Raw genomic sequence first — 25,196 nt, forward strand, 5'->3', positions numbered from 1 at the left:
TTCAAAGTCACTCAAATCACCTTTCTTCCCCATACTGATGCTCGGTTTGAACTGCAGGAGATTGTCTTGACCATGAAATTAAGTGTTAACGAGCAGTTGGACAGGTGTACCTAATAAAGTGGCCAGTGAGTGTATGTATGTATATATATCTATGTATGTATGTATATATATATATGTATATATTTACATTATCAATTTAGCACTTTTGGCACATCTATATTATAATTTTATATTAACACATTAATTTTCTTGTGATGGATTTCTATAATATGTTATAATTACATGATTTATAGACTTCATTGACTTCATAATGACTATTCAATGTGATGTGCTTTTTTGTTTATTATAAGGTAAAGTAATCTACTTATGCTATGAAACAGCTGGTGTGTGTCAAAGCAATAAATTTATCTTTTTTTTCCCCAAAGTCCCAAGTCCCCCTGAAATGAGTTTCTCATTTCCCCCCGGAAATGAGAAACTCATTGTTATTCGATGACCTTTAACCTCGATATAAGTGACTCCAACAACTGAGCTCCGATCTCAATATCCAATAATAATAAGAAAAAATAATACATTTTAATATTTTATGCTATTAAAGGGTCGAGTGTACTTGACTATACTATTGTTTACTGTTTTGTTTACTAAAGTATACTTTAAGTATACTTTAGTAAACTTCAAAATGTCCCAATTTAGTTCGAAGAACTATGACTTTAGTAATATTTCAAGTACACTAAAAGTACATTGTTCAGTATACTTTCTTAACTTATACTTAAGTATTCCTAATAGAATTTACTTCAAGTATACTACTTTTTGCTAAGGGATTGTTTGTTGCAGTTGGATTTTTACTTTAGTTAAGCTTAACTTGGAGGTTAATGACCAATTTTTTTAACTTTACTAAATTGGAAAATTAGGAGAGAAATAGACTGCAGGAATTAGTTAAATAAGTTAGTTTCCTGTATCCGTTGGCTGCTCTATAACTGTCTCGTTTGCCTTCTACATCCCGCTTCATGCAGTGATGAATACATGATGAGCGGATCTCTATAATGATTCACGCACTGATCAGTGATTTATCACGTCATTGTCCCGAACAGACTCTACTTCGGAAAAACGAACCGCCCACCTCAGTCTCCAGACCTCCTTATGCCTTCCCCTCTCCTTTAAACAACCTGGAAGCGAAAGTAAACTCACACTGCTCGTTTCTCCTTTTTCCCTCTATAAGTAAAACGGACTGCTTGGAAATAGTTGGGAGTCAAAAAGCTCGGTCCGAAGAGATTTAAAGAAAAGAGAAACAGTCCGAATCCAGATGATCTAACAGGATGTTTCAGTGTTTGGATTTGATCGCTTTGACTTGTCTGGTTCTTGCGGCTGAAACCGCATCAGGTAAAGAGAGCTTTCATTCACACCACCAACTTTTATCCTTTGTCCTGCTTCTTTTCCTTTCTTTTCCCGTTTCTGGCTCCTGTTTCCCAGCACTGACGTCACGGCAGGTCTGGCACTAATCATTCCCGGATGAAGTGGGGGAAACAGGAAAGGCTTTACTGACTGTGTGGCAATAATGCTTGTACCTCAAAAGTTTTAACTTAGTTCCCTGTTATCAAAATGTTACTGTGGCAAACTGTCAGTACAATGTTTTGCATTAAAGAAAATAAAAAAAATAAAGAAAAATGACACAGAGAACCCCTTATTTCTGAGATAGGAATACAGTTTTTTTCTTTTCCTTACCCTTTGCCTTGCGGCTATGTTTACCCTTGGTGTTTACCAACAGTTTTCCCCCCATAGAGTGTAAATGAATTCTGCTATTCCTAAGATGAAGCCTCCAAGATTCAGGAAAAACTCATGTGATGCTTCAATCTTGTGTAACCACATTTATGTATTTTTTTCTTTCTTCCCTTTAAGGCCAGATCCCACCACCTCAGAATCTGTCTGTGTTTTGGGAAAATGACTTTACTCCAGAGTTCTCCTGGATACCCCCTCCTGACTCCTTACCCAACTGCACATATTATGTCAAGATGAATGGGAAATTTGAGTTTTTAGATAAAGTAAGCAAACATGTTAAGTGAAAAAAAAAGTTCACCATTAAACAGCTCATTGTTCCATTCTGCCTAAAAACTATAAGGTCGAACCACAAAACAGGTTTAAGCAAACTTTCCCTCAACTTGTCCTAAAAAGAAAATGTTTTACACCTTTTTTTATTATTATATACAGGAGAAATATTTTCAGAAAAACTGGATGCAGGAGTTTGAAGCCTTGCACTTTAACTCATCCATCTCAGTCATTGTGTCCTTGAGCAGCCGCTTCTCTCAGTGCATTCCAAAAAGTTAAAGTTAAAAAAACAAACCACTGGACTTTGTTTTCCAAGTTTGAAGACATTTTGCTTCCCATCCAGGAGGCTTTCTCAATTCAAAATGTCTGGATTAGTGTTGAGTTCCAGGCTTTTAAAGAGTAGCCCAACAAAATCCTTGTAAGGGCTTAGAAAACATGCACATTAAAGCTGGAAAACCAGCTCCATCCCTTAAAAATGGGAGTCATTGAGGTGGTTATTGGCCTGTAATACCCAATACTGGCCCATTCCTCTGAAAAGGCAGTCGTTAAGGGTAATTGTTGGCCTGGCTGACCTGGTGAGAAATTTGTTCCCCTGCATAGTGAAGGGGGTTGAAATGGTATTGGGAAGGAATCAACTGTATTGTAGGGTTAGGTTTTTGAGAGCTGATAGTCCAACCACTCTCTTTAAGGTTGCTTTTTCTGTTTTAACATAAATGGCTTCCTTCACACCCCTTTCAAACGACCATTTTTTTCCCCCTTCACTTTTGTTTTATTTTTAGTTTTAGGGGATTGTCTCTCGCAGATTTGCTCAGTTCAGTTTCTAGGTTTTACTGACCATGTCTTTCCAATAGTAAATCATTTCATTGTAGCTTTGCTTAGATTTAAAAAGCAGAAGAAAAAAGGACAGCCCTTTGTTTTCATTGAAGTTATTCACAATGAAGTTTTTTCCAGCTTCTCCTTTTCTGGAGGAATGAACAGTTCATGCTCATCATTGTTAGTCCTGGCCTTTGGGTGTAGGCAGTTATCATTGACATTGTCCAGGGGTTATGGTGTACAGGGGAACAGAAGACCTCGTCTATTCAGCCAGTCCAACAATTCCCTTTAACGACTTTGCAGATGCCAAACAGGGGCCTAAATCAGGATTTTTTTCACTGGGTATATTTATTGTGTTTCTCACTTTTTCCGTTTGTCTCTCTTTTGATAGATTGACATCAGTGCTACAACTTATAAGCCTAAAAATAAAGTTTTCATGAAAAAAGGGCACATGTATGAATTTTCTTTGACCATTAAATGTGGCAAAAATAACAAAAGTGAACCAGCAATTTTGGAATTAAATTACCCAGGTAAGTCATACACACCCCATAAAATGACATTCTACGTTTTAAAAATAGATTTATATACAATACTGGGGTAAAATAGTATATATTTATAGAAGGATCTGTTAATATTTATCGTCTCCATGTCTTTGTTTTTTAACCGGTCAGAACTGTTGACCTCACGGGATTGCTACAGGCATACCTCCAACGATGTTCGCTGCTCCTGGACCCCTGCCCCGGCAGCTACAGGTCTTCGCTTTTTCTATGGGTATGTCTACATGCATTAGACCATTTTTGTTCTGACATTATTGCACAGTTTTCGCTCTATGTGGCTGGTTTCGCAACACTTCCTAAAAATACATAAGCTTACCTTGTTTGCCTCACTACCAAACTGAAACTCAGAAGAACGTAAGAAGCTGGACTTTAGTAAAGGCAAATGTCCTAGTTGCTTTCCAACTGAGTTTTCATCAGTTGCAAGTTCTGTTAAGGAAGAACCAATCATCAAACATTTTCTATAGAGAACCGGGAATGAAAATGAAATAAAGTTTGATTTTAGTGATGAAGAAGAGTATTTTGTGGTGAAGGTTTTGGGTCATTACTGCATTTATACTCCACCAGTTCTTTCTTCAAATGTCCCCTAATTTCTGAGTTCATGATGCCTTCTGCAGGGACTTGCTTAAAAGAGGAACTGGTAAACATTATCACAGATCATCTACCTTATTTGTCTGGGGTTTTATGCAAGGGCCAAGTTAAGCATTTTGTTCATGTGTCTTTACCGACATTGGGGACAAAAGCAGGAGTAACTGCTTTGTCAGAATTTCAATTCAGTCTGTTTATAAAGCACAAATTCCCATAACAAGTCATCTCAAGGGACTTTAGGAAGACGGTTCATTCAGATCATATGGTCAGAAGAAACCTCCAACAGAACCAGGCTCAGTGTAAGCAGTCTTATTTATTGACTGATTGAATTTGATGTAAAGTGAGGAATGTTTTGGTTGGTCCTGGCCTTTTTGGGGTGCTTTCGGGTTTACGCAGGCCAAAGGTTTAAATTAGGTTTAGGACAGGGTTAGGTCATATTAAAGGTTGAAATTAATGGAAGTCTATGAAGGGAAAGTAAGATGCAGGGTGTGTGTTTGTAAATTGGCTTCAGGGTCACCTCATTTCTGGTCATCTGTGTCATGGTGATTCAGATTTCTTGTGTGAAAAACTAGGGATGCACGATATAATCGGCCCCCCTATCGGTATCGGCCTGTATCGGCCTTAAAACTGAATATCGGACATCAGCCACTCCACTGATATTTAACCCGATATTTGATCCGCTTCTGAGTTTCTAAAGTCTAAAAAATAAATAAAAATACTACTTCTTCTTCCTCAGAAACTTCTTTTTTACAGACTTAAAAACTTCTAAAGACCAGGGAAAAATATTGATACATTAAAATATCACAATATCTTCATATGCTTATATATTGCAATTTAAAAACACCATATCAATCTCTTTTACTAATTAAATATTGCTATATGTCATTGTTATGCTACGAAATCCCTCGAAAATTCACGAAATTTTGCCATATTTTTATATGTTGATATATTGACGCGGTATTGATGTATTTTACTAACAAAATCTCACAAGAATTTGCAAAATATCACGAGAGTTTGTAACAGAACGATGAAATTTCACGAGATTTTGAAAGTAAAATAGATCGATACCGCGTTTTTAAAAACCAATTTGATATCAGCATATGAAAATATATTTGAGTATATTATTTTTCAAAGTAGAAATGGATAACAAAACTGCTATTTTCAATGACTACTTATTTTTGTCCAGCTTTAACATCGGTATCGATATCGGTTATCGGCTACATGAGTTTTAAAATATCGGCATATCGGATATCGGCCAAAATCCCAATATCGTGCATCCCTATGAAAAACCAAACAAGGTAATGTGTTACTTTTTTTCCCCCATATATTTTAATAAATTTTTCTCTTTTAATGTACAATAAACTTACAAGCAAACTTAACATTGCAGACATGAACCTCTGCACACTAGCATTCACTCACACACTCATCATTCAAACCTGCATTTGTTCTAAAGGTATTGTGCAATATTTTCGTTGCACACATCTAAAATGCAAACCGCAGGGTTTAGAAGTTCACATCTCACAATGTATGTTCTCACACTGTGCGACCCGACGCTCCGATGCGATCTAACTGCTATAGGAAGGTCACTAGAGTGAAATGCGGTGAGTTGGCAATTTGTGCAACTTTGTGTGCTGAAAGCCCTAAAAAGAAAAGTGATGATGTATTTGGACAAAGACATGGCTGAGCAAATGTGGCTACTATGGTCTGTCAATTTTACAGAAAGAACTCCATTTCACTCGCACCCGCGCCATGCTTTTGTGTTTTCTTCTGAGAAGAAGAAGAGGAAGACGAATCCTTGTTTGCGCATGCACACTGAGCGATTTGCCCACGAGGGGTGACTGAATTTCAAACATGTTTGAATTTCTCACGACCTCAAGAGAGAGGCTGATTGTCCCTCGTTACTGCTGTTCACTACAAGACACACGATCAGGCTGAAAGTCGGCCCCATCAAAAAACTATCCCACAACTCCGGCTTTAACAGGCAGGGTCACACAGTATGCACTGCCAAACCACACTAAGTCTTTTCCAGAATTAGCAAAAACAATAAAACATGGTCCTGGAGGTAATTTTCCACAACAGTTGGCTCAGATCTGTTTTATTTATTCAAACACACTTCCAATGGCATACTCCAGTGTAGTTGGAGGAGAAACTGTCATTGACCCTGGCTCCAAGGAGATACTATACTGCAGTCTCTCTTTCTTCTGATGGGCACCGGCCAGTAGCACAAAAAACCAGTCAGAAGATATTGGCCAAGCTTCCCTGTTAACCCTTATCCGGCTGTTTACCTGAGGCTGTTTACCAACCCCTAAGATTCTGGATAGGGTTAGATACTGACCCAAATAGATCATCCCTTATCACCCTTTCATATTTTGTGAAGGACATTTAATCAATCTTAAGATGCTTTCGTCCTTCAAAAATAATCTTATATTTACCAACTGTTCAACTTTAGATATCAGATAAAGATAAGTGAAAAAAATACAAAAGTATAGTTTTTAACTAATACATGCATTTAAAAGGTAAAGTTACCCTGAGCATCACTCATCTGTACTGTGTTGTCAAACAACATTGTCCATGGAGTAAAAGGAGTTTGTCTCACATGACGGGAATTTGCATGAGACAGACTCATCCAAACAGACTGTAATACAGGTCAAGTTGGGCCAGCTGTGGGAAACAGGAAAGAACAACTTAAATCAAGCTTTAAAATAAAAGCTGAATAAGAAAAAAACAGCAATGCTCAGCTGTATTATGTGGTGGTTGAATGAATTCAGGACACTGCAGTTTTGAGGCCCAAATGGAAGTCAAATTAAACTGAAAGAACAACTCTAAACAGGACCATAAACTAAGGGTCAAAATCCACATAAACATAAGATTTAACATTTTTACAGACAATCAAGCTTGTTTTTTTTTGAAGATACAGATAAATGCTTATACTTTTTAATATATAAAAAAAGCAAAACGAGGCTGATCTGCCTTCATCAGGAAAAAATAGAATTTAGAGTAGTTCCACTTTTAACAACTTTTCTACAGAGAGAAACATGGGCTGCATGCATTCCCCTGCTTACAAATACTGGTTGTCATTATTGCAAAATTTCCTGGTCATTAAGGAAGGAGGTCAAAGTCATTTATATACAGTAGAACATTAAAAAAACAGCTTAAATTTAGATCCTCATAGAAAACCCAAATGGTTGATCCTTTCATTGGTTCTATCTCACTAAAACTGTAATCAAATCTTTATGCTGTTTACAGGCAGGTAGCCAGTAAGTCAAAGTTATTGTCCCTCTTCCCTCTAGATGAAATGCAAGGCTGATGATTTGTATAAATGAGTCAAAGAACACTAATCTAATTTAATTGATAGAGAGATTCCTGATAGGAGCATTTCCTTTGGTAATTGGTCACAGCTAGAAAGTGCTGCTTTCACAACTTCACCCATTTAATTCCCAGGAGCTAAATAACAGTTTAAACTAATAGGATTAGATTTCCCAGATCAAATAACATCACTGTTACTTTCTTCGCTACACTTGGGGAGTTTTAACTGCATCCTCATTTTAAGATAACTAAAGCCTTTGTTTGTTTGCTGCACTGTTGTCATGGTAGGTAGCTCTTTTTACAACACCAGAAGTATACTGATGGACGAGCACTCTAGCTGGGACTTGCATGCATACTGGGTGGATACTTGCAGTTACCAGTTGACAGCTCTGAGTAGAAGCGCTCCAACAGAACATTCAAATTTATCCTAAATGATTAGATTTCTGCTCTCCATGCAAATAAAAGCAGAGAAGAGCATGGGGTTCAGTTGAGCAGCATACAGGTTTCTGCAACATTTCTAATATGCACACTGTTACTGGTGAACATATTGTGAACATATTGTGTGGCCTAGAAAAAGTGGAATGTGCTGTTGGACAGAAACCATGAAGACTCAAACAATGATGTTTTTAAACAAATAAGAGGGGGGAAAATCTTTTAGGAATGGCATGATTAAGAAGAATAATCTGCTTACAGCAGAATCAGGAGACAAATCTAAAATTTTAGAAAAAAAATGCAAAAAAAAAACGCATGTTTGTTTTAAAAAATGTTTACATTTCATTTAATATACTCAAAAATGTTTTTGCCATTTACATTTCATTTAATATACTCAAAATGTTTTTTTCTTAATTCCAAATAATTGTCTTTTGTTTTTAGAAATGAGCAATTACTGAAAATATCTATGTTTGGTTTAAAACATTAATGGAAATAATAATGGATAGATTAATCAATCACTAAAATAATCTATAGCTGCAGCCTTCATTTTCTTCTAAATATACATTTAATTTATTTAATTACATTCCGATCTTCATACTTTTTCATGGGCATCAACCAATCAAATCACGTGTTAGAGGTGATCATTAGAGTCGATGCTTGCAAACAGAATTCCAAAATCAAAAGGTTATTTTCTGACAGTGTTGATAAGAGAAGCGAAGGATTTAAAATTAATTTAGAAATGCATATTTATCAGGCTGCTACTTAATGTTGGTATAACGACCTTTACAGAGGTAGTTCTAGTTGCACTGTCATGGTTTCTTAACATTGTTACAGGTCAATTTTTGATCAAATGCTAACCCAACTGTTTTTAATATTCTTTTTTGTTTCTGCATTTTTTTTTTTCTTACTTGCTTTGATTCTGTTTTATCTTCCTGTATTTTAATCATGTAAAGCACTTTGCATTGTCTTTGTACTGAATTGTGCTATACAAATAAATGTGCCTTGCCTTGCCTTGCCTTACAGGTCTAGGTGAAGCCAAAGAAATAGCTTGAACCATCAGATTTTTTTCTCCAACCCAGTTTAACCTGATCAAACAGTTTATTATGTGTCGTGAATACAAATAGCTCGTTTATGTACTGTAAAGTTTAGGATTAGGGACCCTTTATCATCAGAGCAAGATGCTAATACATTGCGAATGAAGTTAGACTTGTTATGCGTTTTCTAAATTACACAATGAGTAATTTAAATAGATTGATGTGTTTACATTTAAGACAGTTATGGATTCTGTTAGGGATTAGTTCCAGCATGATTTTTTTTTTATTTTCTGTTAAAGTCTGCTTTAAATAAACTTTTTAACATTTTTTTTTTCATATAAATAATTGCACTCTTTTCTTGAAAATAAAGAATTAATGGTAATCGCGACCTGTCTCTTAGTGGTAAAATGAAGTGTTAGGGTCTAGTTAAATGTGTTTATATAATAATAATATATAATACCTTATTACATAACTGAATGACTGAAAGGGAGCTGTTTGAGCTGTGAATATAAGAGATTATATGATAATTAACCAGCTCTAATGGTGTCAGTAAGTGAAACTGGGTCATGATATGTCCTTTCTTTAGAAGCTGTTGTCATCATCAGTGTGAATTTTATGAGCTTAGCAAATCATAACAATGCTTTTCTTTTAAAGGGCATTAACAGCAAGACTCATAAATAAACAGATTAAATGAATATATCAAGAAAGATAAACATGGTACAAAAAAGAGAAAAGAAATTGATAAAAGTAAAGTGGCAAGGTCAAAGATTAACGTTGTTTCTTTAAGAGCCCCATCAGCTCTTAAGTGTCTGCATTTTCATAATTATGGGGTGTTGACAGAGTAAGCACAGTGACCTTGCTTTCCTGTTTGGACCTCAAAACATCTGAAGCAACTGTAAGGACCTTTAAGAACCCTGAAAACTTGCAACAGCAATTTAGAAGTCAATCTCATATATCCCACTCGGACATAATCCAGCCTGATAGGGTTCATTGCTCTATTCTAAACAGTGGAGGAATGCCAATATTGGACTTGTTTCTACACTCTGTCTGCTGTTTGCAGATGAGCATAAACTGTTTTGTAAACCTAGCTTACAATGAGAAATTGTTAAAAAAAAAACAAAAAAGCAATAGAAACAAAAATATTCTATGATGGTGCAGGTTACAGAAGAGTCTGATGTCCCAAATACAGGGACCTCTGTTTTGATTAAACTGGCTCTATTGTTGTGATGGAGGAAGTTTAACTTCCTCCATGTCTTAATGCCAGAGCACCAGTCTAACGAAGAATTGAAACAACTGAGGGTTTTTATTTTGACTGTCAGATGGGTTTGTATGTTACTGGAAGCAATTAAAAGCATCTAGACCAGAGGTGTCAAGTAACGAAGTACAAATACTTTGTTACTGAACTTAAGTACACTTTTTAGCTATCTATACTTTACTCCATTACTTATTTTTTGTCCTACTTCTAACTTCTACTCATTATTTTCACACAAGTATCTGTACTTTCTATTCCTTACACATTTAAAACAAATGTAAATTGGTTTAATATTTATAAATATTTAGCTCACGTCATGTGCGCCATCCAATGCAGATCATTGGTGCCATCCACATCCAGTGAAAACTAGTGTAATTGGAGGAGTCATATAACGCAAACACTCTTTGGTTAGCTAAAGGAAATCATCAGAAGCAAGCAGGTGTTCTTCAAACTGCAAACGTGAATCCTCTAGTCTATGCCATGCTACAATGTCGGATTCAGAAAAAGATGTTGAAATGTCTGGAAGGTCGGACACAGGCGAGAGTGTATCGGGAAATGGAGAACAACAAGACGTCCCTCATCCTTGGCCCTATCCCAAAGAATTTTTTGAAATAGTCGAAAAATTGAGCTTTCATTTCATATAGTGTCATCTGGCTAGGGTTGTCACGATACTAACTTTTCACTTTTCAACTCGATACCGATATAAAGTAAAATATTCAATACTCGATACCCTTTTCGATACTACAAGAATAAAAACAAAGACTCTAAAATTCAACAGAAATATTTTCATTACTAAAAAAATACAAGAAACAAACAAAAAAAAAACAATGAGAATAATATTTTGAGGTTGTATGCTGTGCACAATATTAAGCAAGCTTGATAAAAAAACTTACAAAATTAAAATTAAGTGTTCCTTTCTTGGCTATGTTTTGCAGATATATCAATGACTGGCCAAACCAGTTAAACAAAAATAATTCTCAGCAGCTGCACCTGTTACAAAAAAAGTCTGAAACTGAAAAAAGCACAGAATTATTCAATCACACAGTGTTCAGAAAGTGCATTTTCCACTATTCTGCACTTTAGATGGCTGTTTCGATACTTTTGAAAATGAGTATTGTATCAGGATACAACGTTTCAGTATCGATACTTTTTTGGGTATCGATACTTTTGACAACCTTACATCTGCCTGTTTTTTTTTAAGTTACTTATAGTATAGTTTTATACCTTAATTAGTTTTTGAAACACATACTTTTTCACTTTTACTCGAGTAAAGAGGTCAAGTTGATACTAAACTGCAGTATCTATACTTCTACTTAAGTAACAAATGTGTGTACTTTAGTACACACTTTAGTTCTTTAGTTTAGACATGGCAGTATATCCCCAGGCAAGACAACTTATCAAAAGTAGCCTAACGGCCTCCCTATCTGTGTGTAATGTGTCCATGTTCATGTGTGATTAGGTGAAAGTGGCTCTGATATAAAGCGCTTTAAGCAGCTTTTATATTACTAGATGAGAGCTGTTAAATTCAATAAAAAAAAGAAAATTAGACCGGTTCTTAGAGGGAACCTTGAGGAACTCCAAGTGTGGTTGCTGAAGTGTATATATATATATATATATATATATATATATATATAATTTGTAGACTGAGAAGGCCTTGTTTGTCAACTAAAACTAAAGTCAACAAGGCTGTGTAGAGCTACTGTATAAAGCCTCAAACTCGACGCTATTTCTGACAATTGAAAAAGCCTCCTGAAGCGAAACTACGGAGCCCCTCTGATGACATGGTCAAAAAAAATTTTTAATTGTGGCCACGAAGTAGTATAACGTGCGCACGAAATACTACTTCGTGGCCACGCAATAAGTATAACGTGCGCACGAAATACTACTTCGTGGCCACGCAATAAGTTTAACGTGCGCACGATATACTTATTAATAATATTAATATCATTCCTAGACAACTGGGTAAGCAAATCGAGCGCGCCTTCTCTAAGGTCTAAGGCGCGCTCGATTATTTCGTGCGCACGTTAAACTTATTGCGTGGCCACGAAGTAGTATTTCGTGCGCACGTTAAACTTATTGCGTGGCCACGAAGTAGTATTTCGTGTGCACGTTAAACTTATTGCGTGGCCACGAAGTAGTATTTCGTGCGCACGTTATACTTATTGCGTGGCCACGAAGTAGTATTTTGTGCGCATGTTATACTACTTCGTGGCCACAATAAAATTTTTTTTTTGACCATGTCATCAGAGGGGCTCCGTACGAAACATCTTCAAACTTGGGAAAAAAAGTCTGGTATTGTTTTTTTTTTGCTTTTTTGGTATGACTATGACCTGGAGGATTGAGAATGTTCACCAGCTCCCAATGAAGATTTTTTTTTTCAATGTTGACTGTACGATAAGAGGCTCATGGCAGCCTACAGTATACAGTATGCTCCTAAATGTGCTTCACTATATTGCCTGAGTAATAGCGAGTAAATAGAGTGACTGCCTCTGTGTCGCTGGCACAACTTAGGGCAGAGGCTGTAAATGACTGCAGCTCACATTGAACCGGCTGCTGTGTTGCTGGTTCATCTAGTGGGGTAATAGTGTCCATGTGTTAAAGTGAGCTTTTCACTGTACTATTAGGCAATGCTAGGCTGGTGTTAACTCTGTTTACATGTGTGGTTAATACCACAATTCCTTTTTTGTGTAAATTAAGTTTTTGATAAAAATCCTTTTGCTAAAATGCCATCAGAACGCTTATGAAAAGTGAAAAGAGGGAATGTGTTATTTACCTTTACCATTGCCTTTTTGGAAACAGCAAGGCAGCAGCTAGGTGAACTTAGTAATCAGCAAAAATCTTTTATTCCTTTTGAGATGGTATGAAAAATCAGCTGAGTACAAAACATAAAGAGTAAAACACCAAGAAAAGGGACAAGAAGAGACAGGGACAAAACCTAGAACAAATAGTGTATGTCTATTCCATTAAAATTTCCATATCTCTATAATGCATCTGTTTTATGTTTTCTCTCCTCAAATTAGAGGGCCCCATGACTGTTTTTGCCTAGGGCCCCAAATTTCCTAAATCCACCCCTGCTCACAGTCATGACTCATAATTCCAGGAAAAAGTACAATTACTGGAACAATACTAAGGACGGAAATAGGCAGATTTACTTTAAAAACAAACCAGTGTCACTCTTCGTTTACATAAATCTACCCATCATCAGAAAACAAATAATGAAGGATTGTTGATCTTTCTCATTTAGATATAAAATAAAGGACTCATTTAATGTTTTCTCCTAATAAGTTCCTAATATCCATCTTACTTTAACTCGGTTTGAATTTCTTTTTTCTACTCAGAATAACACAGCCACCATCATGTTTCACAGCAGGAAAGGATTGAGACAATGAGACTTGCTATGTGGAAGTCTACGTGATTTGTGTGGTGTCACTGAGTCAGCTTCTGAGATTCTCTGAACCACCATAAAGAAGTTGTAAATTTCCATTATCATGCTGTTTACTCAATGCTTCTGGCTGGCTTAGACTTTCTAACACTAATTAAATTACCCAGATTTATTGTCTGTGGTTTCCCAAATGTTTTTGGTTATAAAATATGGGTTGAGACTTGAAATCTGTAGATACAGCTTTAAAGCTGTGTCTTTTCTTCTAAGGCCTGAACTCTGAGGTTTTTTTTAAATGTATTTTTGAGGGGATTTATGAAGGAGAAACATCAGGTAGCCTTAAAGGGTGGAAGGAAAGAAAAATATTTGTATTTCAACTCATTTAAAATGGGTTTATCGAAATAACATTACAGTGAAACCACACTGGCTTTAAAAAAACACCTCTTGCATGCAAGATACTGGCTCCAAAAATTGGTATGTGATGCAACTATCACCCATAACTCTATTTGGTTATTTCCACATGCATGTCTGTGTTTGTGTAAATGATATGATCAATAATAGAGTTGCCTCACTGATTATGTGCAAAAGCGAGAATGACTACTTTTCTGGTCTTTCTGAAGATATTTGCATATAGACTTTTCAAAATGGAAGCCCTTGAAATGCTGGTGAAGATTAACTAGGTCCAACCCCTTTCCAAAGGGATGGACCCGTTCATCCGGTTTAATTTGCATCTTTTCTAAGGCAAAAAAAGGCTCTGTTTGGTCCACTGTAAAAAAAACTTAAACTCAACACTATTTTTAACACTTTGAATTGAAGAAGCTTCCTGGATGGGAAGCGAAACGTCTTCAAAGTTACAAAAAACAAAGTCCAGTGGATTGTTTTTAAATTTGTGTCTAGTGCTGATTGTCATATTTAATGACCGTTTTAAGCTGTTATTTCAGATTATTTTGTCTTTAGGAATTCACCTACTGGCATTTATTTTTTAATCACATTAATGTGTAATTTCTAAAGTTAAAAGTTATTAAAAACATGTGAATAAGTTACATTTTACAATGATGCCATGGGTTTCTTCTTCTCTTTTTTTTTTTTTTAGATACAATATAACATTGTCAACAAATAAACTGATTTACATGTGTTTCCCCCAATCTGGTGTTTTATTAATAACAAGAGGATGGTCTTAATATATACTAATAAATGTCAGAGCCCTCTGCTTGATCATACAATTCACGTGACAGGACTGCTTCCATAAACAAAATTTTAGTATGACTTAACGCCTCTTCCTCTTTCTTTATATACAGTTTTATATATATATATATATATATATATATATATATATATATATATATATACATAGCGATCTACATGAAAATCTGGAAAAACTGATCATTTTAAGATTTTTTTTTTTTCATATACTGTGTTTTCTTTTATTTAAAGCATTTTTTGAGGTGTAAAAGTAATACACTTTTTCTTATCTCTTGCTCTTTCTCAGGATGGAGTTTCATTATGAAGACAGAATAGAAGAGATGCAAGAATGCACATCATACATCTACAATGGTAGTGTAAAGTCTGGATGTGATTTGAAGGCGTCCAGTAATGCAGTAATTGAGATTGTGTTCAACGCAACACTGAACAATACACTTGTTCGGAATACATTCCTTGAGGATCATTTTAAATGTGAGCAATACTGTTTTTTCTTGCATCTCTAACAATAAAGCACTGTTCACACTTACTGTATTTTCCATTCAGTCTCTTGTTGAAGAATCTCATGTCTTTTTGTCTGCACAGTGAAACCACCTCCCCCTGAAGTGAATGTCACAAAAACTGAGTCAGAGTTCAAAATTAGCTGGAATGATCCAGGAGAGCTAGGATTAAATACATTCAAACTAAATTCCTATTGCAATGATGTCAAGGTAAGAAATCTACACAGTATTTGTAATTATTATTTTTTTTTTTAAGGGTTGGGTTTTTCTTTTTGCTGCTTGTTTGCACGTTTTTAGTGTTTAGTTCTTTTTCCTTGGAAATTTAAAGTTGCTTTCATGAAAAATGTGACACAAAAAAATGTTACATGTCATTTGCAACCACAAATTTCAGTACATTTTATAGGGATTTTATGTAACATGCTTAGGAAAAGTAGTGAAAATTTGTGAAAGCTCCTATTTTTTTTAAACTACTAAAAATTAGAAAAATTGGGCATACATACATCTGGTACCTGCATATAAATCCATTGCATGCCACCATCAATTTTTGTTCTTATATGTTTCTTGATGTAGTCTAGAGATTAAAGAGAATGAAAGCCAAACAACACGACAAATAGGTCAGGTAAAAGGATAATAGAGATGTTTAAAGCAGGTTAAATTTATACCATATACCAAATCAAGAGAAAAATGGCAAAGCTCTGTTCGAATTATCCCAAATCTGAAAAACAATGCTTAGCTGTAAACCAAGAAGTGGCCTAAAATGAAAAGCCAGGAAGTACATGACATACAAGAAAGCCTGTTAAGCTTAGCAAACATGAAGAAAAAGAGCCCCTGGACTGAATGCTTAGGTTTAATAACAACATACTTTAAAGAAAACCAGTTAGAATCTGAAAAACTCTTGCATGGACAAAGGCTGACCCTCTAACAGGACAACAACCCTAAACACACAGACAGAAATCCAATTGAATGATTCAAATTTCCCGTTTTATTATAATAAACCTGGGAAAGTCCAGACATGTGATTAATTTTAAAACTGATGCTAGACAGTAAAAATCAATGTTATGAAACTAGAATGTGACTTAGCTTGAATAATTTTAAATGAAAGAATTAGAAATAGATCCGACATCATCTGGACGATATATTTGGCCGATATATTTGACAAATAACGTTTTTCCTTGCACAGGGCAACACGTACATGCGTTCACCAATTAACTGGTGCTGTACGATTTTTTTGCACTTTTCGGGCCGATTCTCCAGTCGTGCGAGAATTTTTCGATCAGGCCAACTTTCTGCCTGATCGTGCGTCTTGTTAGCCTCGTGAGACCATCCTGATCTCGCGAGCTTTCAAGAAGCTTTGAAGAAAATTTGGAGCCGTTCACCAAACGAACGTCCAATCAGCATTGGCTTTGAGGCGGGTAGAGGTGTGACGTAACGAGAAGCGCGACAGTTCAGTCTAAAGAACATGACGGCTTCAGCCGATGAAAATAGCGTTAGCGTGGCTATCGAGCAAGTTTTATCGGAATTACAGAGTATTTCTTCACTGAAAGAAGAGCAAAACACTGCTCTGGAGGCTTTTCTCAGAGGAAAAGATGTTTTTGCTCTTCTCCCGACTGGTTTCGGCAAGAGTTTGATCTATCAATTGGCTCCTCTTCGTCGTTGCTCTGTTAGTACATCATATGCTTTGTTGATCTGATTGGTTTATTTGGCCCGTCTATCACCAACATAGGCCAATCAGCTAACCATTATTTTCGCCCCTTCCCAAAATTACTTCTATGGAAGGTTTCCAGATGGATATGCGGAGCAAATCCATCTGGCGGAGTCAGGTTAGCGTCTTGTAGTGTACAGGGGTAAATCAAACATGTTTGAAATTCAGTCGGTCGTCGTGGGCAAATCGCTCAGTGGGCATGTGCAAACAAGGATTCAAACACCAACAAGCATGGTGGGGTTGCGAGTCAAATAGAGTTCTGTCTGTAAATTTCATAGACCGTAGTAGCCACGTTTGCTCAGCCATGTCTTTTTCCAAATACGTCCTTGAATTTTCTTTTTAGGGCTTTCATCACACAAAGTTGCCCTCCCTAGCGAGCTTTATATTCCACTCATTTGGCTTCCAGATAGATGAGTCCGAGTAGCGCCATCCCACTGCGGAGCTGAGGCCAATGTGGTTTTTAGGCGTACAGTGTGAGCAGGTAGATCGCATCAGAGCGTCGGCCCGCACAGTGTGACAACATGCAACGTGAGCTGTGAACTCAGTGTATCCCCGGCTTACGATAGATATTTACCTAATTTTGTTTTTTACATTTAAGATCCATCCAGGGGCATTTTGAAATTCCATCTAATGAAATATTGTGAGAAATATTGTCATATTAGAATATTTATGTTTTACACCCCTACCAGGTTACTTAAACTTCTCAGATTTTGGGTTCTGAATCTAGGTTGTGTGTGTACTGTAAATATCTCAGCAGCTATCGCACAACTAATAATTAAACTTACATCTAGTGTTTAAACCGCTGTGATCAAATAAATATGTTTAGATTTCCAATTAATCTCATAAACCTTTGCAAGAATGTTGTCTCCCTTGAACATTTCATCAAAATGACTTGATGACTGTATTATTTTCTCAGGAGGAGTTTATAATAGAAGAAAGACGATGGGAAACGGTGAAGCGGGACCGTAACTGTCGGTACTGCTTCTCAGTTCAAGCTCAAGATATTGATAACTCGCCGGAAAGTGAACAGAAATGTTTTGGTATATTTATAGTTATTTATTTACTTTCTGTTTTTGTTTGCTTTGTTACCATTTTGAAAGGTATATTCTGCAAATTAACATCTCTGCAAGCTAAACAGAGATGCTAACTTTACTGTGTAACATAAATAAATCCACTTATTCTGATTTTAGGATGTGGTTGAATTTAGTGTTTTATATATACTAAGTTTTAAAATGTATTGAAAAAAAATAATTTTTTATTATCCCATCAATTATCAGACTTCATGGTTATGTGTTACGGCTCCCAGCTGACTAATGCCCTCTCTGGATTTATTTGCAGATGCGGATTCTAATGTTGATCCTTCTTTGTTGGCGTGTGGTCTTGCTGTTGTCCTGATAGTTATCTTGGCAGTCCTGTTCTTTTTGTGGTTTCAAAGGTATGACACACCTCTTTTATAAAGTTTACTACCATGTCCTGCAAAAGTATTCTTACCATTTAGATTATTCATCTGATAACTTATGTTTCATTGAGATTTTATGTGACAGACCAACTTGAGGTATAGCGCATAGGGGAAACGAAACATGGCTGCATTTAGCTCCTTTGAGTCAACACTTTCTAGACCCTTTTTTTCTGCTATTACTGATTTTTGAGGTGGGATACATTTTATAAACTTTTGACTCCTAGCTCTAAACATATTTACATAATTTTATTGTCAAAGTTCCTCAAACTTAGCAGTGAATTTTCAGGTTTGACTAACAGGTGTCCCTCCCAATCCAATGAGACACAATCTGGATGTGGTTAGGTGGGTAGGGATATGGATCTAGACTCTCTAGGCCAGATATGAAAACCTCAAGACACACTGGCAACATCTCATCTGAAACATACCAGTGGCGGCTGCTGCTCTCTGAAACAGAGGAGGCTCAATGTAGTTAATTAAATCCAAAAGTCACGTATTGCATTGACAAATGCAGAAACACATGAAACACATTACTACAACTGGGGAAAATAGCTGTTGTGAAGCGTTCTGAAATAACAAATTCCATAAACCATGGCAAGAGTTCAGCACAAGATGACTGTTCTGACTGAATGATCGGGAAGCAAACCTCCTTGCTGTCAGTCAAAAATCCTTCTGTAAGTTTCCCAATCAGCGTCGAGTAGCCAGCATCATGACCCGCCCCTTCTCCACAGACCCCTTAAAAAGTTAAGTCCTAATGGAAGTGAAATATTTTTGGTACGTTACCCAATCAGGTCTCTACTTTCTCGCATCTTACTCCCAACAGACCAAGGCTCAAACCTCAACAGGGTTTTCTCATTGGGGCTGGCAGGCAGCGTTCTGCTGCTCCAGAGCATAGAGGACTTAGCGTTCGAGAGCTGGCTCCACAACTGATTAATGCGCAACCAATTACTACATTTACGACAATGCATAATTTACTAATAATTTTACGACATTCACGGGGGGGGGTTAAGCTCTCTACTATTCAATGAGAAATCACCACTGAAGCATGCACACGTGGACAGAATTGTTTATACCCCTCGTTTAATAAAAAACACAATGGTCACCGAAATAACTTCAATTCAGTTTATTTATATAGCGCCAATTCACAACGCATGTCACCTCAAGGCACTTTACAGTTCAACCAGATCATACAGTCAAATTGATTTAAAGTTTTCTATCTAAGGAAAACCAGTCATTGCATTGACTCGAAGGCAATCCCTCACACTAATTATGCTTGTAGTGACAGTGGAGAGAAAAACCTTTCCTTTAACAGGAAGACACCTCCAGCACAACCAGACTCTGTGTGAGCGGCCATCTGCCGAGGCTGGCTGGGGTACAAGGAGACAGAAGCAGAGACACAAAAAGCAGCTGTAAAAGGCGGCCCCGTCCAGGAAACACACAGCCAGGCAGACGAGCTCCTAGTCAGCTCCCATGTCATAGGATGAAGAGAGCACATCCAGCCAGTCACAGTCAGAGAAACAGGATCACACTGGAAAACAGGCCGATCTCCAACATCTATAAACAAAGGTTGATAGTTGTTGATAGAAGCCTGATAAGGGCTGATAATTAAAAAATTGCCTCCCATTCTGACTAGCCTGGCTAGCCAGACTGATAAAACATATACAGGATGTATGTCAGGTAAAGGCAGGGCTAACAGGGTTGGCATCATCACATTAGAACCGATCAGATAACAGCGGATGTGAAGGAAAGACCACGAGTGACATTTTGTATTCAGCGAAACATGTCAAGTATATAACACTGAATGTGTTAGTTGTTAAGGCTTTAAGGTTACCTCAATCTCACTTAGGACATCAGAAATGGCCTTATTACAACATTGCTCTGTTGAGGTCGGCATCATGATGTTGCACTGGCATAAAACCAGAAAGGCCCTGATAGTGACACTGTTTGGTTTGCCAGACTGAATTATGCTCTGTGTGATTCAGTCTGACTGGCCAGGCAGGTATTTTGGCCCACTCCTCATTAGCAAACTACTCCAGCTGTTGCAGGTTTGAAGAGCGCCTATTCCAGATGACATGTTTCATGTCTTTCCAAAGATCCTCAGTAGGATTTACTAGGTCAGGACTTTATAGAAAGCCACTTCAGAACAATCCAATGTTTTTCTCTTAATTTTTCTTAAGTGTTTTAGCTGTGTTTTGGGTGTTTATTCTGTTGAAAAACCCATGACCTGCAACTTAGGACAAGCTTTCTTACAGAGGGAAGCACTTTTCTGTCTAGAATCCCCCGACAGTCTTGAGATTTCCCTGAACCCTGTGGAGATTCCAGACACCCTAGAACACAGGTGTCAAGTCATCAAGTCATCATGTTAAGACTGGACTCACTTGATGAGATGAATGGAGTCCGGTGTGCCATTGCTTGGTTGGAAAGAAAACCTGCAGCCACACGGCCCTTTCTGGAACCATTTTGACATCCCTACCCTAGAACATAACGGAGCCTCCTCTATATTTTGCAGAGGGGACAGTGTTCTTTCCTTGATATGCTCAAATTTTCCATCAGTCAATATAGAGCTGATGTACCTTGCAAAAGGTTCCATTTATATCTCATTGTCCATAAGACCTTCTCTCAGAAGCTTGGTGTCTTCTCAACGTGTAGTTTGGCAAAGTCCAACTTTGTTATGATTTGTTCTCAACAATGGTTTCCTCTTTGGTCCTCTTTAAGTACACTGGGGCTCAAACATGAATGTATGGTGCAATCTGACACTGACTAATCTTAAAGTAAAATTTTTAGTTTTTTCTGGGCCACAACAAGAGATGTTAGCTTTAGTCCCATGGACCTTAGATTTCTGAATAATACGTGCAGCTATAGTCACAGGAACATCGTCTAAGACAACTCTTTTCTTGTCCATGTTGAGTGTGGTACACACCATGTCATATAACAAGACAGTGACTCTCTGTCAACAGTACATGTACCTTTGGTCACATTATTTTGATAAGAGTATCATCATTTTTGTCCCTGGCCCTTATCATGAGTTTAAAATCACCCTGTTGAAGCATTGTTAGAAAGTTCAGATCAAGGCTGTTCATGTGAACATGGTACAATTTTCTCTCTTTAAAAGACGGGTACTAACAATTGTGTCCATATGTGTAAATGCCTTTTTAAGGAAAGATAGTTTTAGGATTTCTTTAATTGCCAGTTGCATATCACTCACACCACAATGAAAGATCATATATATGATGCAAAAGATGGGGAATGTGGACTCATCAAGTCACCTCCATGCAATATTTTTGTTCTGCCCAGCCTCTGAACCAATAAGTCCACAATTTAATTCACTGTGGAGAAAAAATACATGGCATGGAGATGACTTTTTGACTCCACATCCCCCATCTCTGCATAATGCACTGTAACAGCTAACTGGTTCTCAATTCGAGGATGCATAAGGAGAGGAACAGCAGGGAGGCATTGTAAGTTGTGAAAAACAAAATGACTCCAGGTTGTTCTGAAGTTCCCTTTTAGCTAAAAAGCTTAGAGGAAGTTCAAGAGAAAATTCCTTGACTTAGAAGCACAAAATAGGATCCAGATCTGTTTGACATATTTTTGTGTGTGTGTGTGTGTGTGTAGAGATCGCTTGTTTACATCCAGGAGTTTATAAAACAGCAACTTAACAGCACACATGCTAAGATTAAATGGCACGCAGCTTACAGAATAAAAATGCACACCACCCTTTTTTAGTTTTCAATGTAAATGTTGGTCTTTCATATAAAATACTCTGCAAAAGATTGTAATGCCTGCATTGCATGTTCAGGCATTTTGTTTTTACTGAAGCTATGTTGTTTCTGCGCAGGAAAAAAGAAACAATTTTCCCCAAGGTGCCAGCACCTCGAGACTACCTCAGCGATATATCCAACAATAGTCAGGTAAAAAAAAATAAAAACATAATCACATTAGATTAAGGTGGGAGGATGTTATTAAATCTAGCTTTACTCTCAGATTTTTTTCTGTTAAGATTTAATTTTTTTTTTTGCGTGTAAGTTTTATTCAGGGTTTTTGTATAACTATATATATCTGCTTTTAGCGATTTATAGAAGGATTTGGTCAATTGGACTAACACTTTCTTATTTTGGTACCTCTTCCTTCCCTCAGAGCTCTTTTCGCAAGTTGTTCATTGAAGCAGAGGAAGAAGAGAACTGTAAAGTCACTCTGGTGAAAGATGCATAAACCAACAAACCAAACTGTTGCCACATCTCCGCTTTCAGCTCACACGTCCTAAGAAGAACTGTGTCCCTGTATTGGTACACGGTGTGAATAAAATAGCTTTCTACCCTGTATTAAGTAATAGAGGAAAATTGTTGAAATTCACAAACAAGTGTTATCACAATCAACTGTAAACACATGTTTGGGAGCTTTTACATTTTTTTATTGTTTGCATACTTCTCAGGAAACTGCAGATTAAGAGGTCAGATTTTACAATAACATTTGTTTATAGGGGAGTCAACAATTCTTCCAGACCAATTCACAGCAGCTACTTATTTGCAGGGGAAGTTTACAAGGATAACTTTGCACTAGAAAAACCCTGCAGGGCTGAAATATGTTTGCGGACTGTTTCTCTGAGACCCTTTGGACACATGCAGCTGTTCTACCTTACCAGCAGCATCCAGATTAGGAAGTTTTTTTTCATATAATCTAGTAAGTCTTTCCAGTGTGGAATAAAATGTTTTTTTTATATTTGGAAATATGGAAAATCCAATTATGTGCAAAAGGATCAAGCATTTGTAATGAGGATGTTCCCTGAAGCCAGCTCTCTCTAAGCAGCTGCAGTTCTAAACATGGCTGCTGTGCAGAGCTTATCAAGTGCAATATTCAGATGTTAACAGATATTCCTTCTTCTTACTGTTTTTATGTAATAAAAGCAGAGCCACACACATTATATTACAGCCTCAAAGTCTGAGGAGATTCCTTTGGATTCTGTACACAGAGTCATGAAACATGAGTTATTAGACCACCTTTTTCACCATGTTCATTTTGTGCAATGGCTCAGTTTTTTCTAAAGAACCTCTTGATAGGTGTAGGAGCATTTTCTAGAAATGAAGCCTGGCTACCCCTGATTTAGGCCTCTTCTTATTTCCCACGACCATATATGAGTAAGAATTTGTACAGGCTATAAGAAGAAATCCCTTTTTGCTTATATAGCTAGCACAATGCAAAAAGTGAACTTAAAGGGAACTGTTGTAAAGTGTATTTGTGCTTGATACCAATACCAGCATTGGTAGCGATATTGTCAATCCGCCAACCTCTAGTGCAAATAGAAATATGTGTCCACGCAACATTGAAGTTCTGCTGCCATGGTCCCTGAACAAGCAGGCTTTGAAGGTCATAAAAAAAATTAAACATCTGCATGCTTGTGATTATTACAATTTGGCTGAAAAAAAATTGCCAGTCTGATTTTTGGCCAAATTTTAACATACCATATATTGGAGATATAAATCTAGTTAACAAATTAGTAAAAGTATGTAAAAACTCCTTGTTGACTCCAAGATCTGTTTGGCAGCAAAGTGCTTCAAATACATTCCCTGTATGTTTGACATTTATCTTAGTAACCTTTAAGACCAGCAGCAGTTTACGGCCAGTTTCTGAAAATAATCAGGGATTATTTGCACAACCCCTGTTCTACCATTCTTGTGTTTTTAATGGAGATTTTATATTTCTCTTTGATTATCAGAATATGATACATATTTCTTTGTTTACCATGTGTTTTTTATTTCTGTGATTTATATTTAAAAATAAAACTTATGATAAAATGGTCAGAGTATTACAAAAAGCTAGGATTTACATTTGATGTATTAGTACTGCCAAAAAGCATTTATTGACATTTCTGTATCACCTAATTGATAAGCCTGTTATGGTTTGGACCAGTTAGCCGATGAGGTGCTTCAATGTTGATCTTGCTTGGTCTACCATCTATGGTTACCTCACCAATCCTCACAATTACAGGAGTTTATATACACAAATTCCCAGGTGCTACAAAGTATTTAGATGTTCTGTGCAGTACTGATTGCTCCGGCCATAACTTTGACATCATTCCTGAAAAAAAAAATCGGCATTCCTATCACTTTTCACTTAACTATTTCCAGGAAGAAGTGTAATCTACTGTAAAAATATTGTATTTACAGTAGAAGATGTTCATTGAGTTTCTTTTTTTAAAGCATCAAGTCTTCCAGATTTTTCTGCTACAATACAAAGTTCCGATCCTCTGAAGCTGTTACCTTCATTACTCTAATTTCGAAATAGAACATTGTACGATAGGTTTGATTTTAAAAAAAATGTGTGTCTGGAGTGCATCTGGCACTGCTTGGCACTGCAAGCCGGGGGTGGGGGCCAATGGGTGATGGCTTAGTGGTTAGGCAATTGCGCTTGGAATCCATAGGTTCTGAGTTTAAGCTCCACTCCCACAGACTGCCACTCTGGGTCCCTGAGTGAGAATCCCACACTGCCCCTGGCACCACATAATGGTGGATGGGTTAAATGCAGAGAGTGGATTTCTCCAGTGGAGATCAATAAAGTTCAATTCATTCATTAAGTTTAGCATCACTGGATCTGGAGAAAGTCTTTCCTCCGTCACCAGCATTTAAAGTTACAATCCTTCTCATCTAGTTTACTTATTATTATTATTATTATTGATTTTTTTTCTCTCCTTTCTTTCTTGTTGATGACCATGTTTTTTTTTAGCTAAACTCTGTTAGCAGTTGCTAGCTCCAGCTTTTAATGTAACAGATCAGTTAAACATGTTATGCACCAACTTTAAACTAACTTCCGAGCACATTTTAACAAAAATGTTTGGCTTTTTTTGTCCATCAAAAACAATTCAATAAAATAACCTTGAATATATATCTATATATGTATTTCTGTTTTTTTTCCCACCTTGTGCTATGTTGGGTTAGTTTAGTAT

General features: G+C 36.8%; 1 protein-coding gene across 1 annotated transcript; it reads left to right on the forward strand.

Moving 5' to 3' along the window:
- The first annotated feature begins 1,119 nt into the window (after window positions 1–1,119).
- Window positions 1,120–24,562, forward strand: LOC107099657 (interleukin-13 receptor subunit alpha-1-like). The gene is made up of 10 exons (XM_015397873.1): window positions 1,120–1,377; window positions 1,894–2,036; window positions 3,245–3,383; window positions 3,525–3,624; window positions 14,888–15,072; window positions 15,184–15,308; window positions 17,717–17,840; window positions 18,139–18,235; window positions 22,095–22,167; window positions 22,394–24,562. Exons 1-10 carry the CDS (start codon window positions 1,314–1,316, stop codon window positions 22,466–22,468), a joined length of 1,125 nt encoding a protein of 374 aa, XP_015253359.1. The 5' UTR covers window positions 1,120–1,313; the 3' UTR covers window positions 22,469–24,562.
- Window positions 24,563–25,196: the final 634 nt, after the last annotated feature.

This window comes from Cyprinodon variegatus, unplaced genomic scaffold, assembly GCF_000732505.1.
Source record: "Cyprinodon variegatus isolate N-32 unplaced genomic scaffold, C_variegatus-1.0 Scaffold894, whole genome shotgun sequence".
Classification (NCBI taxonomy): Eukaryota; Metazoa; Chordata; class Actinopteri; order Cyprinodontiformes; family Cyprinodontidae; genus Cyprinodon; species Cyprinodon variegatus.